We start from the raw sequence: 21,764 nt of genomic DNA, 5'->3' as shown, positions 1-21,764 counted from the left end.
ATGACAGCAGCCCTTGTTTACATTTACTTTAGTATACAAAAATTATGAACTACCCCATTGCATCCATGCAGTGTACATGTTGGATTCAATATACCTCCATAAATCGTATGTCTCAGTCGGTCGTCTTTTAATAACAATTTATATTGCACACTGACCTGCCTTCTATATAGAGCCAGGTTAAGGCAGCGACAAATGCTGCAACAACCAAAACCAAATTTAAATGTTTATATTGAGTTTTGTAGCAGTACTGGACACATCCAATTACTTAAACAGGGACCCATCAGTGCCAACGTAGTTTAACATTAAATATCGTTGACAGCCTAAATAGCAAAGGGTGTCCGACTGTAACATTAGTCATCGTGTATTCAAGAAGCTAGCTGTTTGCTAGCTATCGTCATCAAGCTAATGTCCATAAACAACCAGTCTTCCCAAGGTCACAAACAAGCAAATTGACAGTGATCATCTGGTGTCCTAGCAGATACATGGGGAACTTGATTATCGCCGAATTCAACACGCAATACAATACACCTTTCAAGGAGCCATATCTGACGCTAAACCCCGTGCTATGAGACAAAAGCTATTGCAGAGTCGGGATGGCTAAAGAAGGCTAACTTCAAAATAGACTCGGTGCAGCTTCTACCACTAGCAATACTAGCTGGCTAACTAGCTTGCAATGCTATGTGCTGTGCGGAGAGCAATTGAACAGTGTTAACTACAATTAACCCAACTAAATGGCATTTTCTCGTCTTTATATGTCAATACATGTAATGAACGCACACACGTCATTTGCTAACTGGCTTTAAATATATTACCTGGAAATCACGCTCTTCGTTAAACCTAGAAAATCTGTCAGCCATTTTCTAAACGCAGCAGCACACCAGCTCCTCCGCCTCTCGTCTTGCTGTCTACATGGACGGCGACCACGAGAAACGCTTTCTGCTGGTGATGCGTGTTGTTGCGTCAACCATTATTCATCTTGTATGAACCAGCCTACCGTTGCCTGTGCTGCATACATCTGTAATAGCATAAAACCCTTTTCTCATTTTGCAATTAAACAATTGTTCATAACTTATATGAAATCCAATTTGCGGCATTGTATTTTGTTTGTCATGTGTCCATTGCATGACGTTGCCATCTAGCATATACCATAAATATAGAAGTCTAAAAAAAGATGTGCTTTTAATAGATATTAAACTATTGTTAAATAAAACTGAGTGATGCGTGATGCAGCACATGCCCATGTAAAATGCAACTATTTTCTATGTGGACATATACAATAATGTTTTTTTGCAGGACAAAAAAATACAGAGTTGTGACTCAAAACTATTGTCTGTTACCTCATCCCAACAGCACCTCTAAGGTGAATAACATTTTCCATCTCAATGTCTACCGAAAAAGTAGTTGAGCAACTTTGGGCGCAGCAGAGCTTCATCATGGGCATCATTCCCAGTTGGCTGCATCATGATGCATTTATTTGATTTATTTGGACACATTTGTAAATTTGTTCAATAAATAAAAACTCTCATAAACTAATGTAATACACGCGTAGATGTGGATTTCTACCCAATACCGACCAAGTGAGGGAGGGGAAAAAAATACAGATTAATACGAACCATGTGGCTATTCTTGCCCATCCCAAGTTATTGTCCAAGTTGGGGGCCTCCTGGTCAATTTCAAGGTCATCATCTAAGAGAGCATTATTTTTATTTATTTTTACAATGATCTCTCCAGCCAGTTGCCCAAAATCGGTAACAGTGCATCTTCCTTATTGATTAAGTATTAATGACTTACCATATAGTCCTAAAAGATTAATGGACATTACAATAGTTTATATTTTTGTTTTTACCAAGCATTTTCAGCTTCTTGCTTAGGTCAAACCAGGTTAAATGAATTAGGTAAATTATTTACTTCTAACATCAATATCTGCCTTATGGAAACATAACAACTTTCATTGAGTAGAGTAGACTACCATCTTGTGGTTGTTTATTGAATTTACCAAAAAAAAAGATAAAACTACTCTATGGCATATAACACATTTAAATCAAATGTCCATGCATAAAATGAGAGTAATAAAAATGGCCCGTTTAATCCTCACAACACCATAGCAATTGCATTGCATTACCTTTATGCTGTATCCATTATCTGATTTTCTGCCTTATGAGATCAAGTTTATCACACCCACGCCCATCACATGACGTAACCATTTCCTTCGCACAGCTCCTCCAGAGCTGTACACATTGCTGTAGCCTTGTTCAGTATCGGCCGACGCCTACCAAACTGGTAAGTAGGTTTTTGTGCACGCCGTTTACTTTACTGTGTAGTGTAACTATCTATACACCCATCCGTACCGCTGTGCCAGACGATGAACTGCACCCGTACCTAACTTTACTGTCCAGCTGCAAAAGTACATGGCCTTTTCAGTTATTAATAATGAAGCGTTGTGGAATGGCGGAGACTGCAGCGAGGAGGAAGTTAGTCTTTCTTAACTGCAAGAATTTAAGTCGTGTAGTCAGGAAGATGTTGTATTGTTCTCCTCAAGGATTCCTCGAATCTTATTCTTCTAAGAATTATTTAGATCTTCCGTACTCAAGTTGAGACGTAACGTCACGGCATGAGTTATAAACACAGGCGAGAGGCAGAGCCGACGTTTAGATGCGCGGCCTGCTGTATCTGGCCAGTGTGCCAAGGGGGTTGGTGGCGGTTTGTCGTTATAGCTGTATTATAATAGATTACACTAGCGTAGATTCAAAGTTACAAACTAACTTGATGGTTGCGACAAAGAATGTGTCTGTCATGACAATGTGACTGTCACTAAGCTGCAATGGATGGAAATAATTATTATAGGACGTTAAAGACATTTCTCTGGTGACGTTAAGATATTTGTAATGTTAGTATAAGCAACTAAACAAGCAGCCAAATAGCAGAAGAACCCAGCTGTAGTTCAGCTGTGTTCTAAGTTGTTAAGCAGTTCAATTGTTTCACCAAATGGCTTGAATTCTCTCTCTCTCTCTCTCTCTCTCTCTCTCTCTCTCTCTCTCTCTCTCTCTCTCTTTATATATATATATATATATATATATATATCCCTCTCTCTCTTGCTCTCTCTCTATCATACTTAGTTGTAAAGTATAAAAGTTGAATGCCCTTCATCTCCATCATCTCAATCTGTCCATCCTTCCTTTGCTAATGAGACACCCATCCCGCCCCCACCTCCCCAGCGTCCCAATACACTTTGTCTTAAGAGTACTGCCTATCGCTGATCTTGAGTTTTAAGTTTATAACGAAACAGGGAACAGACTCAACAAGACATATGTACATAAAATGTAACAATATAATTTATGAGATGATGCTGTATCAATGAAATTGTTTTTGTACTGTACAGACGATAAGCAATACTATTGTGTTATTAACATTATGCTACTATCACAACGTTGTGACGTTAAGATGTAATATTAGTGTAAGCAACTAAACAAGCAGTCAAATAGCAGAAGAAACCAGCTGTAGTTCAGTTGTGTTCTAAGTTGTCAAGCAGTATCATTGTTGAAACACACAAATATTGGGATGATAGCATTATGCTGTCATCTTTGAGTGGTGTCTCTGTCTTCTAGGTCTAATCCAAATTAATAATTTAAGGTTGGGTAGGTTAATTGTGAGTTTTTTTATTGAAATGTTTTACCAACACTATATAAAGCGTCCTACTGATAATCATTCTTCATATTGCTCAGCACAGCACATTGTTTTGAAACAAGGCATGGGGTTGAACATACAAATAATACATTTATAATCTGAAACTCTGTTGCGGTTTTATTGTAGCTTTTGTTTTAGCAGCAACCTTAATTTGACACACTGTAAACAATGCCGCCATTTCCTTAATTGGGGTTAAGCCCAAGGTACAAATGTAGCCGGAGGAGTTTAGAGACAAGATGGAGGAGAGGTGTGTGCTAGAGGAGATACCATTGAACCCTGTAGCCTAATTGTTGCATATCAATTTTTAATAGGTTAACAGTAGTGAACATCATTTGTTGTTATATAAGTTCATAAAAAGCTGAAGTAAAGACAGATGTTAGATATTCTTAGTGGCAGTATTAAGGCGTTATATATCAGTCTTCCAAAATAAATGACAGAAATTATGTTAATCTACTTTATTTACACTGTAAATCGCTGTTATTGGATACAAATGCTCATGCATGATGATGACATCATGTATGCCGTTCTTTGCATTTATAATATTTATTTGGTCCACTCTCTGAATACATATTTTAGTTTCCATTTAATCATCCACTTTTGATTGAATATCTAGCTACAAATCTCATTTGTTTTGCAAGATAGGATTCTTAGGTTTATCAGCCCTTACAGATACTGGTTTGTGAACTATGACAAAATATAATTGATAGCTTTGCTACTTTAAAGTGAACCATATTTTCTACCAAATGGCCACTTTTATTTGGTCAACAAATCCACATTACTCTTGATAAAACGTACACATTCAAGTTGGCCCAGTTTCATAAACGGTGTCATGAAACGGGCTGTCAAATGTTGGAGTTTTAGTCTTTTCTACTTTTGGTGTGAGTAAGTTGTTATGCTGATGAAAGGAAGTCTAAAAGGGAAGTGGGACTTTTTCAGTTAGAGTTATAGGCCTAATAAAGTAAATATTTCCCACTGCATGCAGCTTAGAAATGGCTCAGATATTTTCTCATGCTCAAAGAAAAATCTTTATATCCCTATTCTGATTTTTAGTTTCCCATTTATGTATAACTCTTTGATTAATTGTGAAGGTTAGTCGTTACCTTCCTCAAATTCTTGGACGAGATTAGGAAGTGATTTATCATAATAATATAAAATACACACAACTGGATGATAGAACTCAAGTTTTGCAACTTGGGAGGCACCTAGACCCAGTATGGCGTATTGTTATTTCAATTGTTTAAAATTCCATTATGGATTTATAGAAATAGTTCCCTCTTCTTTCATCCAATTGTTACCCATATCACAGGCTCAGCAGCCCCAAACCAGTATAATAGTCATAATCATAATAATAGTTTGATTATAAGCATGTTTATGTGTTATTCCTTTAAAGGTGGTGCACATGAATTCAAGCTTGATATGGAGAGACTGCATGGGCTGGAAACATAGTATTAACAGAATGATTTGAGGATAACATTAACGCAGGAGTTTTTCCGCAAAAACATTGTCTGGTCATCACTTGATGAGCATCAACCAAAAAGATGGAATTTATCAAAACATTCAGTATGTTTCCACAATAAAGAATATACAGAGGTCACTTTATCTAAGAGTTCGGGGGAATTACCAATAGCATGAGTGCATGCAGGAGTCGACCCCCAAACCCCGGCAGTGTTTGCGCCCTGCTCTTAAGCAACCACACCACAAGCAGCACCTCGTGTGGTTTTTCTACGAGTGGCAAGTGCAAGTTACAGAGTTTGTGTGTGTGTGTGTGTGTGTGTGTGTGTGTGTGTGTGTGTGTCTGTGTGTGTGTGTGTGTGTGTGTGTGTGTGTGTGTGTGTGTGTGTGTGTGTGTGTGTGTGTGTGTGTGTGTGTGTGTGTGTGTGCAGTGTTTCCCCCAGTAAATGTCTTAGTCAAGGTGGTCAAGGAGCGGGGGGGGGGGGGGGTTGTCTCCGTTTCAATTCAATTCAAAAAGCTTCATGGCACGACCATTGTTGTGAACAGTATTACCGATGCATAATTGATTATTTATTTTATTTTATTTTTTTACACCTGATGGAAGTATGTTTTCTTTCCCTACGAGAGTTTTCTACTTCGTTAATGCATAATAATTTAAAAAAGAAATAAATATATATCTATATATATATTTTTTGTATACATTGGTAGTCAAGGCGGGGCCCTATTGTTGTTAAGGCGGCCGCCTTAACAACACAGTGCTGGGGGAAACACTGGTGTGTGTGTGTGTGTTTGTGTGTGTGTGTGTGTGTGTGTGTGTGTGTGTGTGTGTGTGTGTGTGTGTGTGTGTGTGTGTGTGTGTGTGTGTGTGTGTGTGTGTGTGTGTGTGTGTGTGTGTGTGTGTGTGTGTGTGTGTGTGTGTGTGTGTGTGTGTGAGTGAGATAGATCTAATGAATGAATATTAATCTCTTATTTGTTCTCTATCTGGTTTGTCCTTTGCATTGAGTGTGTGCATTGTTCATGTGTTTTGGGCAGGTGTGTTTGAGTTGCAAACCCGCTGATCATTTCATTCTCAAAGTTCACAGGAGGTCAGTGGCTCAAAGTAAAAAAGAAAATATCTATATTTATTTTGTAGATCTATCAGAATATACACAGACTGTTATTTTGGTCGGTAACAGATCATTTATAGATCTATGACTGATGGAAAAATACTAACGGACGCTATTAATAAAATAGTACGGTAAAGAGGTAAGAAGCAAAGTTTGTATCACAGACCTGCTCTTGCTACGGGGAGGGGGGCGGTTTGGGGAAGAGGAGCTGCATTTCCCATAAGTCTGCCTGTAGCTCCACCCCCTCGTTGGCTGGTTGCCAGGATCAGGCAGAGCTGAAAAGAGCGGGGGGAAAGTGACACACACACACACACACACAAACACACAAAGCCTAGGGAGAGAGCCTTTCTTAAATGAATGAGTAAGCTAAGTGTTATGCTGTTTTAGATGACAGGCTAGGTTAAAAAGAAACCTGCAAGAAGATCAGGAGCTAACGATGGACGTTGCCGGTACGTTTTAAAAGGCAAACTCTTTATTATACTCTCTATTGATATGTCAATCGGTGAATGCAGTAAATCTAATCAATAATTATTTAACTTCATATGTAATTAAATTAATTTGGAGCAGTGTTTGGGTGTGCCTGAAGTCTTGGAACAAATGTGTGTTATTTGGTATATTTTGTGATCTTTCAACTTTGGAGTTGAGTCAACACAACGTAAAAATCAATCAATGACTAAATTCTGTAACTTAACATGTATCTTCAGGGGTTTCATTTAGAAATACACATTGTTTTGTTGTTCTTCAGTATCCACAACACAGAAACAACAATCACTGTAATGACTTGGCAACCATATTGAGACCTCAGGTATGCTGGTTTCAATGCAGAGCATGAATGAAACTTGACTTCTTCATAGAGTCAAGGCAATAGAATCTAGGGTCAAGGGCTGTGCAGACTCACTGATGCAACTCATTGGAATGTGAATCCTCACAATCTTAACCTCAGTTAACCTTCTACTATGGTCAGTCCAATGCCTGAGTATTATTAACAAAAAACAGTTGTTATTTTGATGATATCTGATAGTACTCTTAATTACTTTTTACAGATCTGGATGCATGTTTTATTCTTTGCTTTGGTGGTTTGGCCCTTAAAATCACCCAGGAAAAAAAGAAGTCTTGCATAGGTTTTTATCTTTTGTATAATTGTGGAACAACACACCTTACTACCGTTTGTGTTTGTTTGCAAGTTCAACTGTCATAACAAGGGCTGGGGTTGATTTCCTGCTTCATAGGGCCAACCACAATCTCGTTCTCGCATCGGTTCATATACATAGATCAAATGTCGATGTGTTTCAATATGTCTCTATACCAAGTGATAAAGAGATCCCGCTATTGCTTAATTTTTTTAAAGAAAAACAACTTAAAAATAATCCGCCAGTTGCGCTTAATGGACAAAGCTGTCCATTGTTCTTTTTTTTTTTAAGCAGGTGCAACGTACCTTAACAGGCGAGCGAGGATCTCGTTCTCTTTAGTGTTTAAAGAAGCGCGCCATGCATGACTACGGTTTGGGTGGTCAGGCTCCGGGTCAAGTTCAACTGAAGGAACGATTTCTGTTCGGGACAGCTGTGGGCAAACTGTTACATCGGTTAATTGTGCAGAAAGAGGATTGGGTGTGGTTATACGTTGTGTGTGTGGGATGTCTTTACCTTTTGGGTTCATCGTGTTCCTCGTCAGCGCGTTCAACCCCATCCCTGTCGTACTGTGATACCTTTCTTTAGACGACGAGATGGCAGTGAGGCAGAGGATCTTCAACTCTACGGCTCCGTTCTCCGGTTCCCCCCGAGCCGAGCTGAAGGCGGGCTACGTGGGCTGCTCGGTGCCCGACCAGGGAGCCCAGGAGGAGGAGAGGAAGGAGGACAAGGAGGGCTACATGGCCATTCACCCGTACCTCAGGCAGGTTCTAACCCAAGGGACGGCAGAGCAGGTGGGCGAGGGCCCACTGAAGAACTCCACCTTCGTCGCCCAGGCCGAGTGTGAGTTGTGTTTGGTTCAGGGGGACTTTTAGATTGACAGTTAGGCTTCACGGCATGGAAATGTAATCGTGGTGGACGTCATTGGTTGTTCTCCGTCCAGGTGAAAGCCCGGGCTCCCAGCAGTTTATCTCCTCCTGCTCCGACCGCTGCTTTGTCGCGACTCCCAACTGCTTCACCAGCAAGTACGTACCGTAAAGCACACACATTTTGTACTTTTTTTAATATGCTGGGCAGCCATTTTAACCAACGCCATCCCCGTGTCCTTCATTAGCGTGTCGACAGAGCAGAACCATGTCGCGTGTCCGACAACCGCCTCCGTACAGGAACACACCGTGTCCCTCCTGCTGCCCCCCTCCCGGAAGAAGACGAGGAAGAGACAGAAACGCAAGGAGAGAAAGAAAGAGGGGAAGAAAAAGGAAAGGCACCGACAGCGCATTCCCTCTGGGGTTCCGGAGCAGGAGAGCGGGACTTCTCCGGTCCAATTCCCGGTAAGGAAATTTATCGAAAATAAATATCTGTAAATAAATGTCGTTGCTATCACCATTCAAATGTCAGTGGGCCTAATAGAAAAGTTTAGGAGCATTTCCTTTTCCCTGTTATACCCATGTCAATGTATAACTACTCGGACTGCTTCACACACACACACACACACACACACACACACACACACACACACACACACACACACACACACACACACACACACACACACACACACACACACACACACACACACACACACACACACACACACACACACACACACACACACACACACACCTGATACACACCTCTGGTTGCAGAAATGAACGCACCTGAGAAGGAGTTGACGAATAGTGCAATACAGATGAAGCCACTAGCTTGTCTCTTTAGTCTGTCTGACCTGTGCACGTCGTAAACTCCAGTAGTCCGCTCAGAGTCCAAAACCAACTGCGAGCAATGACAAACAGCCCCTGCAGCCGTCACATGACATCTCCCTGTCCCAGGCGGAACCATTCGGAATTCAGTCTCTCATCGGGCTCAGCATACACAACCGCTCCAGCAGCAGCAGCAGAAGCAGCTGCACGGCTAGCGACCGGACCGAGGTGCAGGACACCCAGGGCCCTCCCGTGTACAGCCACCCACAGATCTACAGGAGAGCGTCCCTGGAATGGAGCTCCCAGGCCTGCGACCCCCTCTCCAACCTCCCATCCTACGGCCAGGAGAGCGACAGCGATTCGTCCCTGAGCAGCGCGTGGGACTGCCCCCTGGCCATGGCCGGCCTGCGGGGCAGCGTGAGCCAGGGGGACCCCTGCTTCGCGGGGCCATTCTTCAAAGACGTGGAGAAAGAGGTGAGGGTTGAGGAAGACGAGGCGGAGGAGGAGTGGTCGTCGTTACCTGCCTCACCTGTCGTCAACGAGGGCATCGTCTTTTACAACGAGGTGGGCTTGTGTTTTCTGTTTTCCTGTTCCGTTGGCGAGCTGATTTGTTGTTCGTCTTTTGCTGCATTATTTCTTAACCCTTACTTTGTTTTTGTTTCTTCGTTTCATCAGAACATCAAGCCTGTGGATTCGGAGTACCGAGAGGGCCAGGAGTACCGTTTAACGCGATTTATTAAGGAAGGCTCCTACGGCGAAGTGTTCAAAGCACAAGACATCAACACAGGCTACAGATTTGCAGCCAAAAAGGTATTGGAAGAAGACTCTTTCTGGGGTTCAAGCCATATTTTGATAAAAGAAAAATAATTGAAAAAGAAAAATAAATGTATAATTGACATCTATGGATGGTATTGTATTGTGAGTCCCAGAATAATCGATCAACTTATCTGGTTACCCTGTTTTATAGTTTAAATAGAGGATTTTAACACACAATTATAAAACATAATGGGGTTTGAAACAACACAGAGAAAGAGAGACTGATACCTTGAATTACCAAAGAACTTTGAGGTGTAATAACCCTCAATTGATACAGGAAAGAAGAAAGTTTTTTCCACAATAGCAGGATTTGTTGTGATTACTTCCTGTGCAGCAGCTCTGGGTACACATCAAATCATCCCCCAGTACACATATAAACATAAAGACATCGGAAAACACACTTGCAACGAAAGTCTAACCGATGTGTTCTTCCCATACGGCCCAGCGTTATTCCAGGACCTGGGTTTTCGGTGTTTTCTATGGGGGTCATGAGTGAGTTTTCGTCCGTCTCCCAGATACCCCTGAGGAGTTTCAGCAGTGAGGAGGTGGGTACGTGGAGTGCCCTCACATCTCCCCGCGTGGTGGAGCTCTTTGGGGTGGTCCGAGAGGGGTCCTATGTCATCCTGCTCATGGAACAGAAATGTGGTGAGTGAACCGCAACCCCCCCGACATTCGCTAACGCTTCAACAAAAGGTAAATAGACTGAATTGAAATAGCGCTTTTCTAACTCGTGGCTGATGTGAGCGCGTTCCATTTAATGCCACACGTTCTCCCATCCATAAAAAAAGTCATGGCGACGGCAGTGTGAACTACCGCAACCCACCAAGGGTACAGGTGTTAAGAGAAGGTAGCAGGGGACTGAACCAGCAACCTTCCGGTAGCCAGACCACCTGCAGGACTCCCCACCGCAAAGTGATGTGATAAATATTGTTGCAACAAAAGGTTGCACTTTGATTTCAATTCCAGCAACAAGCCCAAAAAAGCCCGTAAACCAATCGGTTACTTGTTGTGGGACCTGCGATGTGAAATGACCTTCATTCTTGTTATGGCTTTTGGACTTGAGATTATCTTTCAGACTTTAAGTGACCTTTTACAACTTGATAGGATCTATGTGAAAGGAACTTCAAAATGTATGCCACAAAGGTCTCAGTCCATTTAACCGATGTGGTTTGTGTTTAAAGATGAGAAAAAAAGGTAAAGGAACCAGTACTGTACAACAGGTGTCTTCTGCGTTCACCTGATCAAATATCAGTTTTGGTGGAAACTGATATTGATGCCACAGCCATGGCATCTGCTGTTGGCTAACAGCTTAGGGAACGGGATCAGACTTAGTTTTTATGATCCATTTTGTAACGGGATTTTGATGTGTCATGGAAGTTCCTGCCTAGGCAGGTCTTCTTGTGGCCTGAACATTACTTGACCTCTATACCTGCTTAGTACGGACTTGTGGTTAGTATGTGCTCATAAGGGGACATGAGTACACATGCAAAGCCCCATGCTAAGCTGTGCCAATTAAATCCCAAAGAATTGAGGCCAGAAAGGAACTGTGAGGTAATGTCACAAATCTCATTAATTTCCTGGAACAAGAATTGCGTGACTGAAACTGGCCACAGATCTTCCGTTGACCCCCCTGCATTTGTTGGGGCTACAATACAATGCAGTTGAAAGAAATGTTTGTTGCCGTTTTCAAATACCACGACCACCATTGGTATATAGCAAACTTGGGATAGTCTAATGGTCAGGGTGTTCACCGCCCAGCTGTTCTGGGACGAATCCACTGTCGGCATCCTTTTTGTAGGCGTCCTGGGCAAGATGCCATTTAAAGACTCTTCACTGCAGTCATCACTTATGTTTATTGAGTATTTATTTTACTCGCCCTTCCCTCCAAACTAATTTACAAAGAATACATTTGGATACACACAGACGATTGAGCTTTGACTTGATAGGTTATTTTTTTTATAGACTATGTAATTTAAATGAAAAAATTATCTAAAGTTATAACTTCATTGAAAACGTTAGTCACCTGTTTAATGTTCGTACACATACAAATCACTTTACACCCTTTTGTACTCCAGCTATATATGGAGATAAATACACCTTTTTTTACTCCAGCGCTATCAATGAGCTACCGTGCTAAAGTCATGGTATGGAACGAGGAGATGTGCCTCTAACCGGCGAGGTGTTTCAGGGTCCCTGGGCCAGCTGATCGCAGAGCGAGGGAGGCTACCCCAGGACTTGGGTCTCCACTACCACTGGCAAGTCCTAGGAGCACTAGAGTACTTGTTGAAGAAACGCGTGGCCCATCTCGATATCAAAGGTAGGCCATGGACCAAGGTCATTGTTTCTATTGGGTTACGGCGGTGAAGGAAAGATGTTGAACTCTTGTGTATTATTCCAATTTCTCAATGGCTCTTTCAACATGTATACAGAAATGTATAAATAAATACAAAAACGGCATCTGGCTGACACAGACAGCTGTAAGTCATGTAAGCCACATGGGAGTAAACATTGTACGTCTAAATAACGTTTCTTTATTAGTTGTTTATGATTTATGAGGGGAAAAAGGAACCCTGTAGCATAAATAATCGCTGTAGCCAAGATAACTTATAAATATCGTGGTTGTTCTCAGTATCATGGCCCAATGGAGCTGTATTTACACATTTCAGTTAAAGAAATAAAACCTAAGAACCCTCAATAAAAACTTTAAACAAAAAAAAGATGTATGTGTTAGTCATATGCGGCGGAGATACTGGTGCAGTTGAAAAAACAACAACGACGTAGGACGAGAGTCACCAATTGGCCGTAAGCAAATCATTCTTGACAATTCATCGCAGCTGTTTGGCCTGGAACATATAAAGCGTGTAGCTGGTGTGTGCGTGTGTATGCGTGTGTGTGCATTTGTGTGTTTCTGTGTGTGTTTTTGTGCGTGAGGGTGCGTGTGTGTGTGATCGGCAGCACCTGTGTTTTCGAAGCAGGCCGAGGGGAGAGGAGAACGCACGGCAGATCTTGAGCTGTTGGGAATTTCCCACAGTGTGACTCACCGCTTGCTCTTTAGAAAGCAACGCATGTGCACCCCATTAGGGAGAGGAGGGAGAAAGAGAGAGAGAGAGGGAGGGAGAGAGAGTACGAGCCTGAGCGGGTTGAGGTGGGGGCAAGTGGGGGAGTGGGACAGCATGAAGAAGTAGAAGAAGAAGAAGTGGTTGGTGAGAAAAAAGAGTGAAAATAAGTGAGAAGATTGTGAGACTGAGAATCAGAAAAAGAGAAAAAAGATTGTTGAAACACACCCGGAAGAAAGACAGAGACAAGCAATAAGAGAGGTTCAGATTAGATGATGGAAAGGGTTAAAACAGAGTAAGGCAAACCGCTCTGGTTGTTGGGCCTCAGACGCCACCTGGTGTGTGTAGACTGTGTGCCGAAACACACGGCTGCCAAATCTCATCGTTCTCTGTCTTGACTGGTGTCATACTCTGGTTAAAACAGCCTGACGGGTCATTTGAAGTTGCTGTTATTACAGATTCTCTTCAGCCTTGAAAATAAAAATTTAGCTTTATAAATTAATGTCTTTTGTGACTCATCACGTTGAAACCAAATTTGTTCAATATTTGATGTCAAGTTTAAGAGAAGGTCCATCTAGTCATTCATGTAGTTATAACCAGTTATACATACCGTAATACTCTGTGTCATAATTCACAGTTAATCCAGTAAATTCCAATCTGGGGAGGGCTATAAATATGTCCATTAAGATAAACAACTGGAGTATGTGAAATTTGTGTATATGTACGTGTTTCCCCACAGCCGATAATGTCTTGCTGTCCGAGGACGGAAAGGACACCTTCCTCTGCGACTTTGGCCATGCAGAGAGACTTGACAGTCAAGGATTTAGCCTCAGTGGATTCAAAGGTAATGCCGTTTAACCTCATACCCTTTTTTCAATCGCAAAGGAAGTCAATGCATTGTTCCCGTTGTGACCCAAATCGCCTATAGGGGAACTGTCACTAATGGCTATTTCCTTATACAAATAGTGCTGCTTCATAAGCGTGTTGTTAGAAAATAGCGGTCTGCAACATGAACTCTGTTTACGTAAAAATGCAAATCTCGATGTAAGCGGTCCAAAATGTCTGTGTTTTTTCCACAGAAAACTTGATGTCTCAGACTGCTTATGAAGCAGTGCTCTCTAATATTAAAGAAAAGAGTGTGACAGTTCCATTTCAAATGGTTCAAACCCTATTTGTTGCCATGTTCATGCAGATAACATGAAGGGGACAGAGACCCACATGGCCCCTGAGATCGTCAAAGTGGAGCCGCGAGGAGCCAAGGCCGATGTGTGGAGCAGCGCCTGTATGCTACTGCACATGCTCAATGGGTGCCAGCCCTGGACCCGATACTATAACTGTCGCCTTTACCTCAAGGTACACCCCTTTCGCTTCAACTCACCCATAGCGTGGTTAAAGGGGATCCTGTTCCACTTCATGCACTCATTTACTAAAAACCCTCTTCTTTCACTTATTATTATGATGGTGCGTACAGATAGCCAATGAGCCGCCTCCTATACGGGAGATCCCGCCTGACTGCAGCGACCTTACCGCAGAGGTGGTGAAGGCGGGGCTTCAGAAGGACCCGGTCAAGAGGGCGTCAGCAGGTGTCTTGAAGGAAAGAACGTCCAAGGCTCTCAAAGAGTGTAAGTCGATTGATAAAAATGAAACATTTTGTAGTTTACAGAAAAAAAATTCAAACCTTGGGTCACTAGACATTGCTGGCTAATAGTCTGTCAAATGTTTTTACAGTGGGGGGCCTCAGAAGCTCAATCAGGGGCCCCTACACAGAACCACTGCAGATTATTCCCAGGCCCGTCTCCTGCTCCTCCCTGGATCCCTTCCCCAGCAGTGATGACCCTACAGAGGGGGGAGAGGAGGAGGCGGAGGAAGAGGGGGAGGTGGAGGAATGCACTGGTGACCTGATCAGCCCTGGAAGCAAAAAGAAACTTGACAACGTCGGCGACAGTGATGATGATAATCCAGATGGTGAAGCAAGAACTGTAGCCGGAAGGGCGTCGCAGCAGAGGTTGCTGCTGTCGGGTCTGCAATGTCACCTCCGTGATTCACCCAACCACAAGACTGCTAGCCATGTCATGCCAACTCCCATCCCGGACCACGAACTACACAAACTAGAGCGAGGTAAGTCCCTTCAAGATATGTCTTGTTTCACAACATGTTATGAGTGTGTGTTTGTGTGTGTGTGTGTGTGTGTGTGTGTGTGTGTGTGTGTGTGTGTGTGTGTGTGTGTGTGTGTGTGTGTGTGTGTGTGTGTGTGTGTGTGTGTGTGTGTGTGTGTGTGTGTTTGGGATGGGGGGGGGGGGGGGGGTGTTGGTTTGGGTTTGGGAATGAGTGTGGTTGTGGTTGCATCGTTGTGTTTTGGTTGGTGTGTGCATGATTTTATATTTTATGTCTAATTGCATTCTTCCCACTTTTCTGTGTTTTTGCTGCTAGATTTCTATTTGAGCAGTCTGTCTCAGCTACACCCTGCCGAGATGCAGGAGCAGCTGCTGTCCTGTCTGAGCAGTGACTGCCATTCCAGCTGGGAGTCATGGGACAAAAGGGTAAACCTCAAATCTCAGAAGATTCGATGTTTGCTACATGATCTGAAATCGTGTAAACCTTTAGACCAAACCTCCAACAAATGCTAGCGTTATTTTGAGATTAGAAACTCTTCGAGATCTCTTTTACAAGGAAATGTACACATTATATATACATTAACAAAAAAGGCCTGCTATCAACTCTATAAAACGATACTGGCTGTACTATGGAGACTGATACTACAATGTATGATGTGTATCACCTCATCATACCGTGCATTTAGACTTGGAACCTTATGCTTACACTAAGTTATCTTCCTCTTCTTTTTGTCGCAGGATTCTGGCCGTTGGTCCATTACCCCAGGAGATGAACTCAGCTCCGGTGTGTTCTCATACAACAGCCAGGCAGACGGACAGGTCTTCAGCATGGACTGGCTGGGTAACATACAGATTCCCCCTCCCTGCTGTTTTGAAGGTGAGATGACATATAATTCAATGTCGGTCACCCGTATCGAATCACGAGTGACGTAGGCCTTGTTGTCGATCTTTTAACACGGACACCATCAGACTCATTGGTTTTGTGGTTCTGTGACTCAGGGGTGGACGTGTCCATTCAAGACTTCAACAGACGGAGCATACGGATCAGGGAAACCCGGCGGGTGAAGGTGGGACACATCGCCACTGGAATCAGTGACCAGGTGAGGGCCAACGCGGAAATTGATACATTAAAAAAGCCGCTCATTTATAACCACGTATTTCTTTGTCTTTATATACTACTATTTTCATTTTTTAATGCGTAATCATTGGCACACTTAAAAAAAAACGTTTTTCTTTTTTCTTTTTATTATTATTATTATTATTATTAAAAATGTCCCAGCACAGCATAATCATTACTACCGATTTTTTTTTGCACTTTATTCTGATTTGGACATTTCCTCCCAGTGCAAATAGCCTATGTTTAAATTAGTTACAGAGAGCAGTGTTCTGAAATGGGATCAATTAATAGTTTTTAAACCTATGTTGTGAGTATTAGAGAAGAAAATATTTAAAATATTGTTGCAAGTGGCCTGTATGCATCGCCTTCACATGGTTTTGCAAAGCTGTACTTGTCTTAACGATATTGATGTGGATGGTTCTCACAGTGCAAATATGTTTCTGAGTTTCTGAAAATTGTGTTTTCAGATTGAACAGATGTAATTATAATCTGTAAGCCAATGTTGCATATATAACCAAAGAAACATTTAAAATGTTGATTGGACTATATGAAAAAAGTACAATTCCAGGTCTTCTGGAAATGTTTTTGGTTGCTGTGTCATAATTCAGCTTAATTTTTAATATATTGTTGCTCAAGGCACACTCATTAACGAGAAAATATCAAACTGGCAATGCATGTGGAAAAGGTTGGTGACCCCTGCGCTAGACTGTCATGGCTCCTTCCTTGGTTCATGTCTGCCCCTCCCACCACTAGATCTCTGAGAGGGTTTACACCTTGGAGACGGAGGACGCCGGACCCGTCGGCCACGATGATGAGGTTCTACAGTGCGGGCTTCACCTGCGCTGCGTCTCGGCCCCCGACTTCAGCCCCGCCTGGAAGTGGAGGATCAGAGACGGGTTGCTGGAGACGAGATAGAGCCAAGCACGCACCCCACATATAAGCACCCCATTACTGGCTACGATTTGACTTGATTGCTTTGGACTCGCCACAGACATCTGATTATGTTTATTTACGGATGGAGTTATTTCATTGGATTATTGAAAGAATCTGCATCTTTCTGCTGGTTGTTCTGGTTTTTGAATGTTCAATTTAAATAACGTACAATTTGATTGGTGGCATTTTGTTTCTTCCTCAAACATATCAGTGTTGTAATGGTTTCATCTAAAATCAATATGACTTTTAATTGCATGATGAAATGTATAGAACCACAGGGTTGTTTTAACTATTGCTTCTCTTAGTCATGACACTTCCTCTGTACACCAATTTATAAAAAACATTAAATGACTATGAGTGGATAATACATTTTGTGAATTTGATTGTCTGGCTGAAATAAGTAATTTGCAGTCAAAACCAAAAGAAAATAATGAAGTCTGATTGTGTCTAGCGGCAAATTGTCATTCACATGAATGAACCCCTATTCTCCATAAATATTAACGTTAAATACCAAATATCTTGCCATTTTACATGTTTGAGTGGCTAGATAATTCACTATCAATTCCTATTTTTCCCCTCATACTCCAGTAATCTATGGTCTGTCCAGTACCATTAATTTGTCATGCAGGACAATAAAGCAATTCTACCAAACAGATAATGCATGGTTTTCAAGTTGAAAAAATGATTTTATTGTTGTATTACAACATACAATGTCACTGCGATAAGGTTTTCAGAGGGAACATGAAAAACGCAATAGAAAAGGAGAACATTTTGAAGATATCAAAGTGATTTCATATATAAAAAAACACCAAGGCACTGACAAACAATGAAAATAAAAGAATTTGCAAGGGGGTGGCTGAACAAGCGGCATTAAAAATACAGTACTTTTGTTCGAATGCATGACTTGAGGTAAGAATCCGTGACTTTGTCAAAAGAAATTAAAAAAAATCGGGGTAGATTGGCTGTAAATTGAAGTGATGATATTAACAATCGCCAAGACCTAGTACACATTGGCACTGACTTGACGTGTGGGTCGTACCCAACTCTTCGAACTATCCTTTCCAAATATGGTTTGCATGTGAATTTGGTTTAAAATTAATACTGGTATAATGGTCTGTATGGTTTTGTCAGGCCATCACAGCATCAAAGGACTTCTTCAAAGGTCTCTAAGTGGTACATCGAACACTGGCCAATCACAACTGCAAATAGTGGGGATGGATATATATATATTTTTGTTTGTTTTTATCTGTTAAATACAGCCATATTATTTCTTGTAGAAATGGGTTTCACTGCTTCTGTAGTTCTGGGTTCTTTGCCATTTTATTCCTTGGTATATACGTGGCGATACGTTGGTTTTGTACAAAACTAAACAAACTGCCACTGAAATAGTGGGTCACAATGTCTAGTGAATACACACAGACATGCAAGTATCTTATAGCCCAGCGATAGCATGATGATACTAGAATGTATATTAAATGGGCCAAAAGAATAAAGACATCACAAAAATATAACATGACGAATTTTGAAAAGCTTTACAGTTATTCCTATCGCCTGAAGTCAGATTGAAAAAACCTAAAGAGATAGTTTTTGTTGTGTACGCAGTCAAATGAGTACCTCACAGCGCCTCAGACTACTGCCTTGGATTATCATTATAAACAGCTCTCCAACTACTCTTAATAAACTGAATGCATCCTTCAAGATTAATTCTCGCACCGTCTGGCAATTGCTAGTAGACAGTATTGCATTTAAGAAAGTGACCCTAAAACCCAAAGGTTTGTATATGTTCTATTCCTCTTTGTGGCTTAAGGTTGATGTTATATGATGGACACATTAAAAAAGAGAATGAACTCGGCGTAATTCATCAAAAGCATTTGGATGTTGCTTGATATAAATTATAGACAATAAAAATCAACGTACTTCTATGCCACTTTTTTGGCAAAGCACTATAACGGAGAAGAATGAATTAAACATAGCTTGTAGCTTTTGGTTGTTTCAAGGAACAGCTATAGCCCAAAATGAATTAACTTTGCCCATTCAAAAAAGAAACAAAGGTATGCATTAAATCTTACCAACTAAATAAATAACTTAAAATGGGCTCTGTCTGCATTTCTCACTAGGACTCTTGACGTCAAGAATTGCCTGAAAACTCGGAAATGCAGGGAAGACAGCTACACCCAATCGCAATGGAACTCCTAACCGTTGCCACACAAATTGAGGCCAATGAAAAGAAGAACATAGAACGAATCTTGTGCAAAACTGATATTTGCTGATGTTTACGGTTTCCATTGGCAGCCTTCTCACTTTTCTCGTCCCTTACAACCGATCCGACCCATTGCAGGTGTTTCAGTCTTCTCCGCTCTCTCTGCATCTCTCCCCTACAACTGCTCACAGCTTGCGCATGACGATTGCAGCGGCCAGGACTCCGGCCACGAAGACCCCAAAGGTTTGCCATGAAGGGGTTCCAAAATAGGATCGAATTCCTTCCTATAATAGTGATAAGAGATTTAGTATCCCGATGATTGATGAAACTTATTTTGGGGTTTGAGTTTGAACACAGACAACTTACCCAGCCTCCTTGCTCTCTGATCCAGTTCATCACGTTTTCAGACAGGTAGTCCATGGTCCAAGAGATTATAGTCCTGATAATATCAGGGACTCTGGTCATCAGTGCCTAGCCGACCAGGTCAAAAGGCAGGTTAACTACATTATTACATTATCGCAAAGCCATTGAGTAGGTAAGTCCTTACGTGATTGATAAAAACATGTAATTATAAGTTAGTAATGTTACAAGCGGGGGACTTTGTACTTTTACTTTAAAGCAGGGGTCTCAAAATCATGGCCCGGGGGCTAATTGAGGCCCGCGGGATGATATTTTGTGGCCCCCTACTTGACATCAAAGTTTAGTGTTAGTGTAGCCTGCGCGTTGTTGTCCAACGCACATTTCCCGGCAAAACTGGGACTGTCCCAATTTTTTGAGTTGCGTGTCCTGAGTCCCGCCAATAGCCAAAGAACGCTCAAATGTCCCGGTTACCGCCAACCACTATAACATTTCCCCTGTTGTCAGCGATTACATAGCCAACGTGATCTTATTATAGCCCGATCATTAACTTAGATTGGGTCAGTTGTGCCATCTTTTTTGTGGAATACTTGATGTGGCCCAGCCTGACCCAGACTCTACCTCCAGCAACCCCCAGGTTAGTTGAGTTTGAGACCCCTGCTTTAAAGCAAACCATTGACTTTTTGCTCACTTATTTTTACCACGATACTTTAAGACAAGCAAAGACAATGTCAAGTCCACAAAATCAAACAGACATTAAAGTCTATTATCCACCACTGGTTACACTCACTTTTATGACCATGCGACAGGCGAAGTAGAAGAGAGCCACAACTCTGCCCCAATTGAATACCCCATCAGAGAATATCTCACGGGCCACACTCAGGAAAACATCCTTCGAGGGAACAAGCGCCGAACTGTTGATCATGCTGGGGAACCGAGCAAAAACAAAGTGAGGACATCGACCATGAAATGGTCCAAACAAATGTGGGCAAACCCTTAAGTATTAAGGAAAGAAAAAGCTCAAGGGAAGTACTTTTGTAGCTGAGTGTTGCCATCCAGGTCATCTCCGATCTGCTGTAGGCACTGTGCAAGGTTTTTATGGTTCTGGTTAGTCAATTCTTTACCACCCAGTTCGGCTCTTGATACAGCCGGTCCATCGCCATTTCGAAGCACCCTCTGATAAATGAAACTGAAAGAGGGTCAATGATGGGTCGTCAAAAGCGACGTCGACAAGTTTTGATTGGTGTTTTAAAAAAGGGCAAGGGCAAGTGCACTTACTCCGTTAACAGAATTTTTCCAACTTCGATTATGTCGTCTCTAGGTGTCCCTGAAATACCAAGACATGAATATGATTTAAACAGGCTTGGACATGATGATACCGACAAAAACAGCGCGAGTTTAAAACAACATACCCATCGAATTTTAAACCAGGAAATACACTGCAGACATCAGAAAAATAATTCATATCCGCTCAATGACTAATAATTTCAAGTTTTTTACATTTGAACCAATTTCCTCATGGCCAACTCCTTCTAGCAGGCTGTCAAATAAAAACATTGCTAACCATATTTAGTTTAGCTCTTTTAGCTAGACTAGCTAACGATGGTTATGTTCAATAGCATTGAGTGGTGGACAACACTCACGACCAAACCATGAGCCAACATCGAACAAACAAGTGTCCGTTCGTCGAATACAGTTTCAATATAAGCTACACTATGATTCACAAAGTACAAACTCGATATATATCCCACCTGAATCACCACCTCCGTTCGGCGATGCCATCTTGTAAACTGACTCTCTAGCTGGGTGACGCCTGGGATAGAGTCATGTGACGACACCAAGGATAGGGCGGCTACCAACTATGATTTGTCTTTACTCTAACTTTAAGTTACTAAATTCTACTTACTAATACTTTTCCTAATTCTTTGCATTTTTTTTAAAATGCAAACAAACAAATAAATCAAATCTACGTGTGCGGGAGCGGTCAAATAAATACTATTGTTTGCAGAATACCAACAGTAAAAGTAATTTAAAAAAAATCAGTAGTTGAAATTATATCAATTTATTACTTTTCAAACAAAAACGTAGAAGTGGAAAGAATG

At 41.7% G+C, this 21,764-nt stretch overlaps 3 protein-coding genes across 10 annotated transcripts in view; 1 reads left to right on the top strand and 2 right to left on the bottom strand.

Moving 5' to 3' along the window:
- gpatch8 (G patch domain containing 8) overlaps positions 1 to 6,488 on the bottom strand; it is a 29,227-nt gene extending 22,739 nt beyond the window's left edge. For 2 of the 7 annotated variants that reach the window (XM_030337961.1, XM_030337939.1), the window contains exon 1: positions 813 to 896. Coding sequence is in view for 1 of the 7 variants with exons in the window: in XM_030337911.1 (XP_030193771.1) it covers positions 813 to 857 (45 nt within the window). In the remaining 6 variants the exon portion in view is untranslated. Of the gene's footprint in view, positions 1 to 812; positions 956 to 6,408 lie in introns of those variants that run through there. The other 5 variants (XM_030337955.1, XM_030337931.1, XM_030337920.1 and 2 more) reach the window with 4 other exon arrangements.
- Positions 2,186 to 17,474, top strand: map3k14a (mitogen-activated protein kinase kinase kinase 14a). 2 transcript variants are annotated; one of them, XM_030337982.1, is made up of 16 exons: positions 2,186 to 2,280; positions 7,958 to 8,212; positions 8,313 to 8,394; positions 8,484 to 8,700; positions 9,199 to 9,633; positions 9,745 to 9,879; positions 10,401 to 10,530; positions 12,074 to 12,202; positions 13,681 to 13,785; positions 14,134 to 14,294; positions 14,413 to 14,563; positions 14,670 to 15,059; positions 15,372 to 15,481; positions 15,794 to 15,932; positions 16,055 to 16,155; positions 16,926 to 17,474. In XM_030337982.1, the coding sequence occupies exons 2-16, from the start codon at positions 7,966 to 7,968 to the stop codon at positions 17,085 to 17,087; spliced, it is 2,694 nt and encodes an 897-aa protein (XP_030193842.1). In that variant the 5' UTR covers positions 2,186 to 2,280; positions 7,958 to 7,965; the 3' UTR covers positions 17,088 to 17,474. The 2 variants fall into 2 exon arrangements, with proteins under 2 accessions (XP_030193842.1, XP_030193833.1); XM_030337973.1 differs by lacking the exon at positions 2,186 to 2,280 and adding an exon at positions 6,430 to 6,691.
- A 301-nt stretch (positions 17,475 to 17,775) lies between these two features.
- Positions 17,776 to 21,501, bottom strand: LOC115529358 (apoptosis regulator BAX). Its single transcript, XM_030338017.1, has 6 exons — positions 21,414 to 21,501; positions 20,941 to 20,989; positions 20,696 to 20,851; positions 20,453 to 20,588; positions 19,672 to 19,776; positions 17,776 to 19,589 (listed from the first exon to the last, which is right to left on the bottom strand). Exons 1-6 carry the CDS (start codon positions 21,442 to 21,444, stop codon positions 19,491 to 19,493), a joined length of 576 nt encoding a protein of 191 aa, XP_030193877.1. The 5' UTR covers positions 21,445 to 21,501; the 3' UTR covers positions 17,776 to 19,490.
- Between the last annotated feature and the right edge of the window lie 263 nt (positions 21,502 to 21,764).

This window comes from Gadus morhua, chromosome 2 (genome assembly GCF_902167405.1).
Source record: "Gadus morhua chromosome 2, gadMor3.0, whole genome shotgun sequence".
Lineage (NCBI taxonomy): Eukaryota > Metazoa > Chordata > Actinopteri > Gadiformes > Gadidae > Gadus > Gadus morhua.
This window is presented reverse-complemented; position numbering and strand designations above follow the sequence as displayed.

Bases quoted from the DNA above. Each gene is read 5' to 3' on its own strand.
- LOC115529358 (XM_030338017.1), bottom strand. From the start codon at position 21,444: ATGGCATCGCCGAACGGAGGTGGTGATTCAG. The intron at 20,852-20,940 runs GTAAGTGCACTT...ACCCTCTTTCAG, and splicing joins GGAAAAATTCTGTTAACGGA to TTTCATTTATCAGAGGGTGC. The intron at 19,590-19,671 runs GTAAGTTGTCTG...TCACTATTATAG, and splicing joins TCAGAGAGCAAGGAGGCTGG to GAAGGAATTCGATCCTATTT.
- map3k14a (XM_030337973.1), top strand. The intron at 8,213-8,312 runs GTGAGTTGTGTT...TTCTCCGTCCAG, and splicing joins CTTCGTCGCCCAGGCCGAGT to GTGAAAGCCCGGGCTCCCAG. The intron at 9,880-10,400 runs GTATTGGAAGAA...TCCGTCTCCCAG, and splicing joins ACAGATTTGCAGCCAAAAAG to ATACCCCTGAGGAGTTTCAG.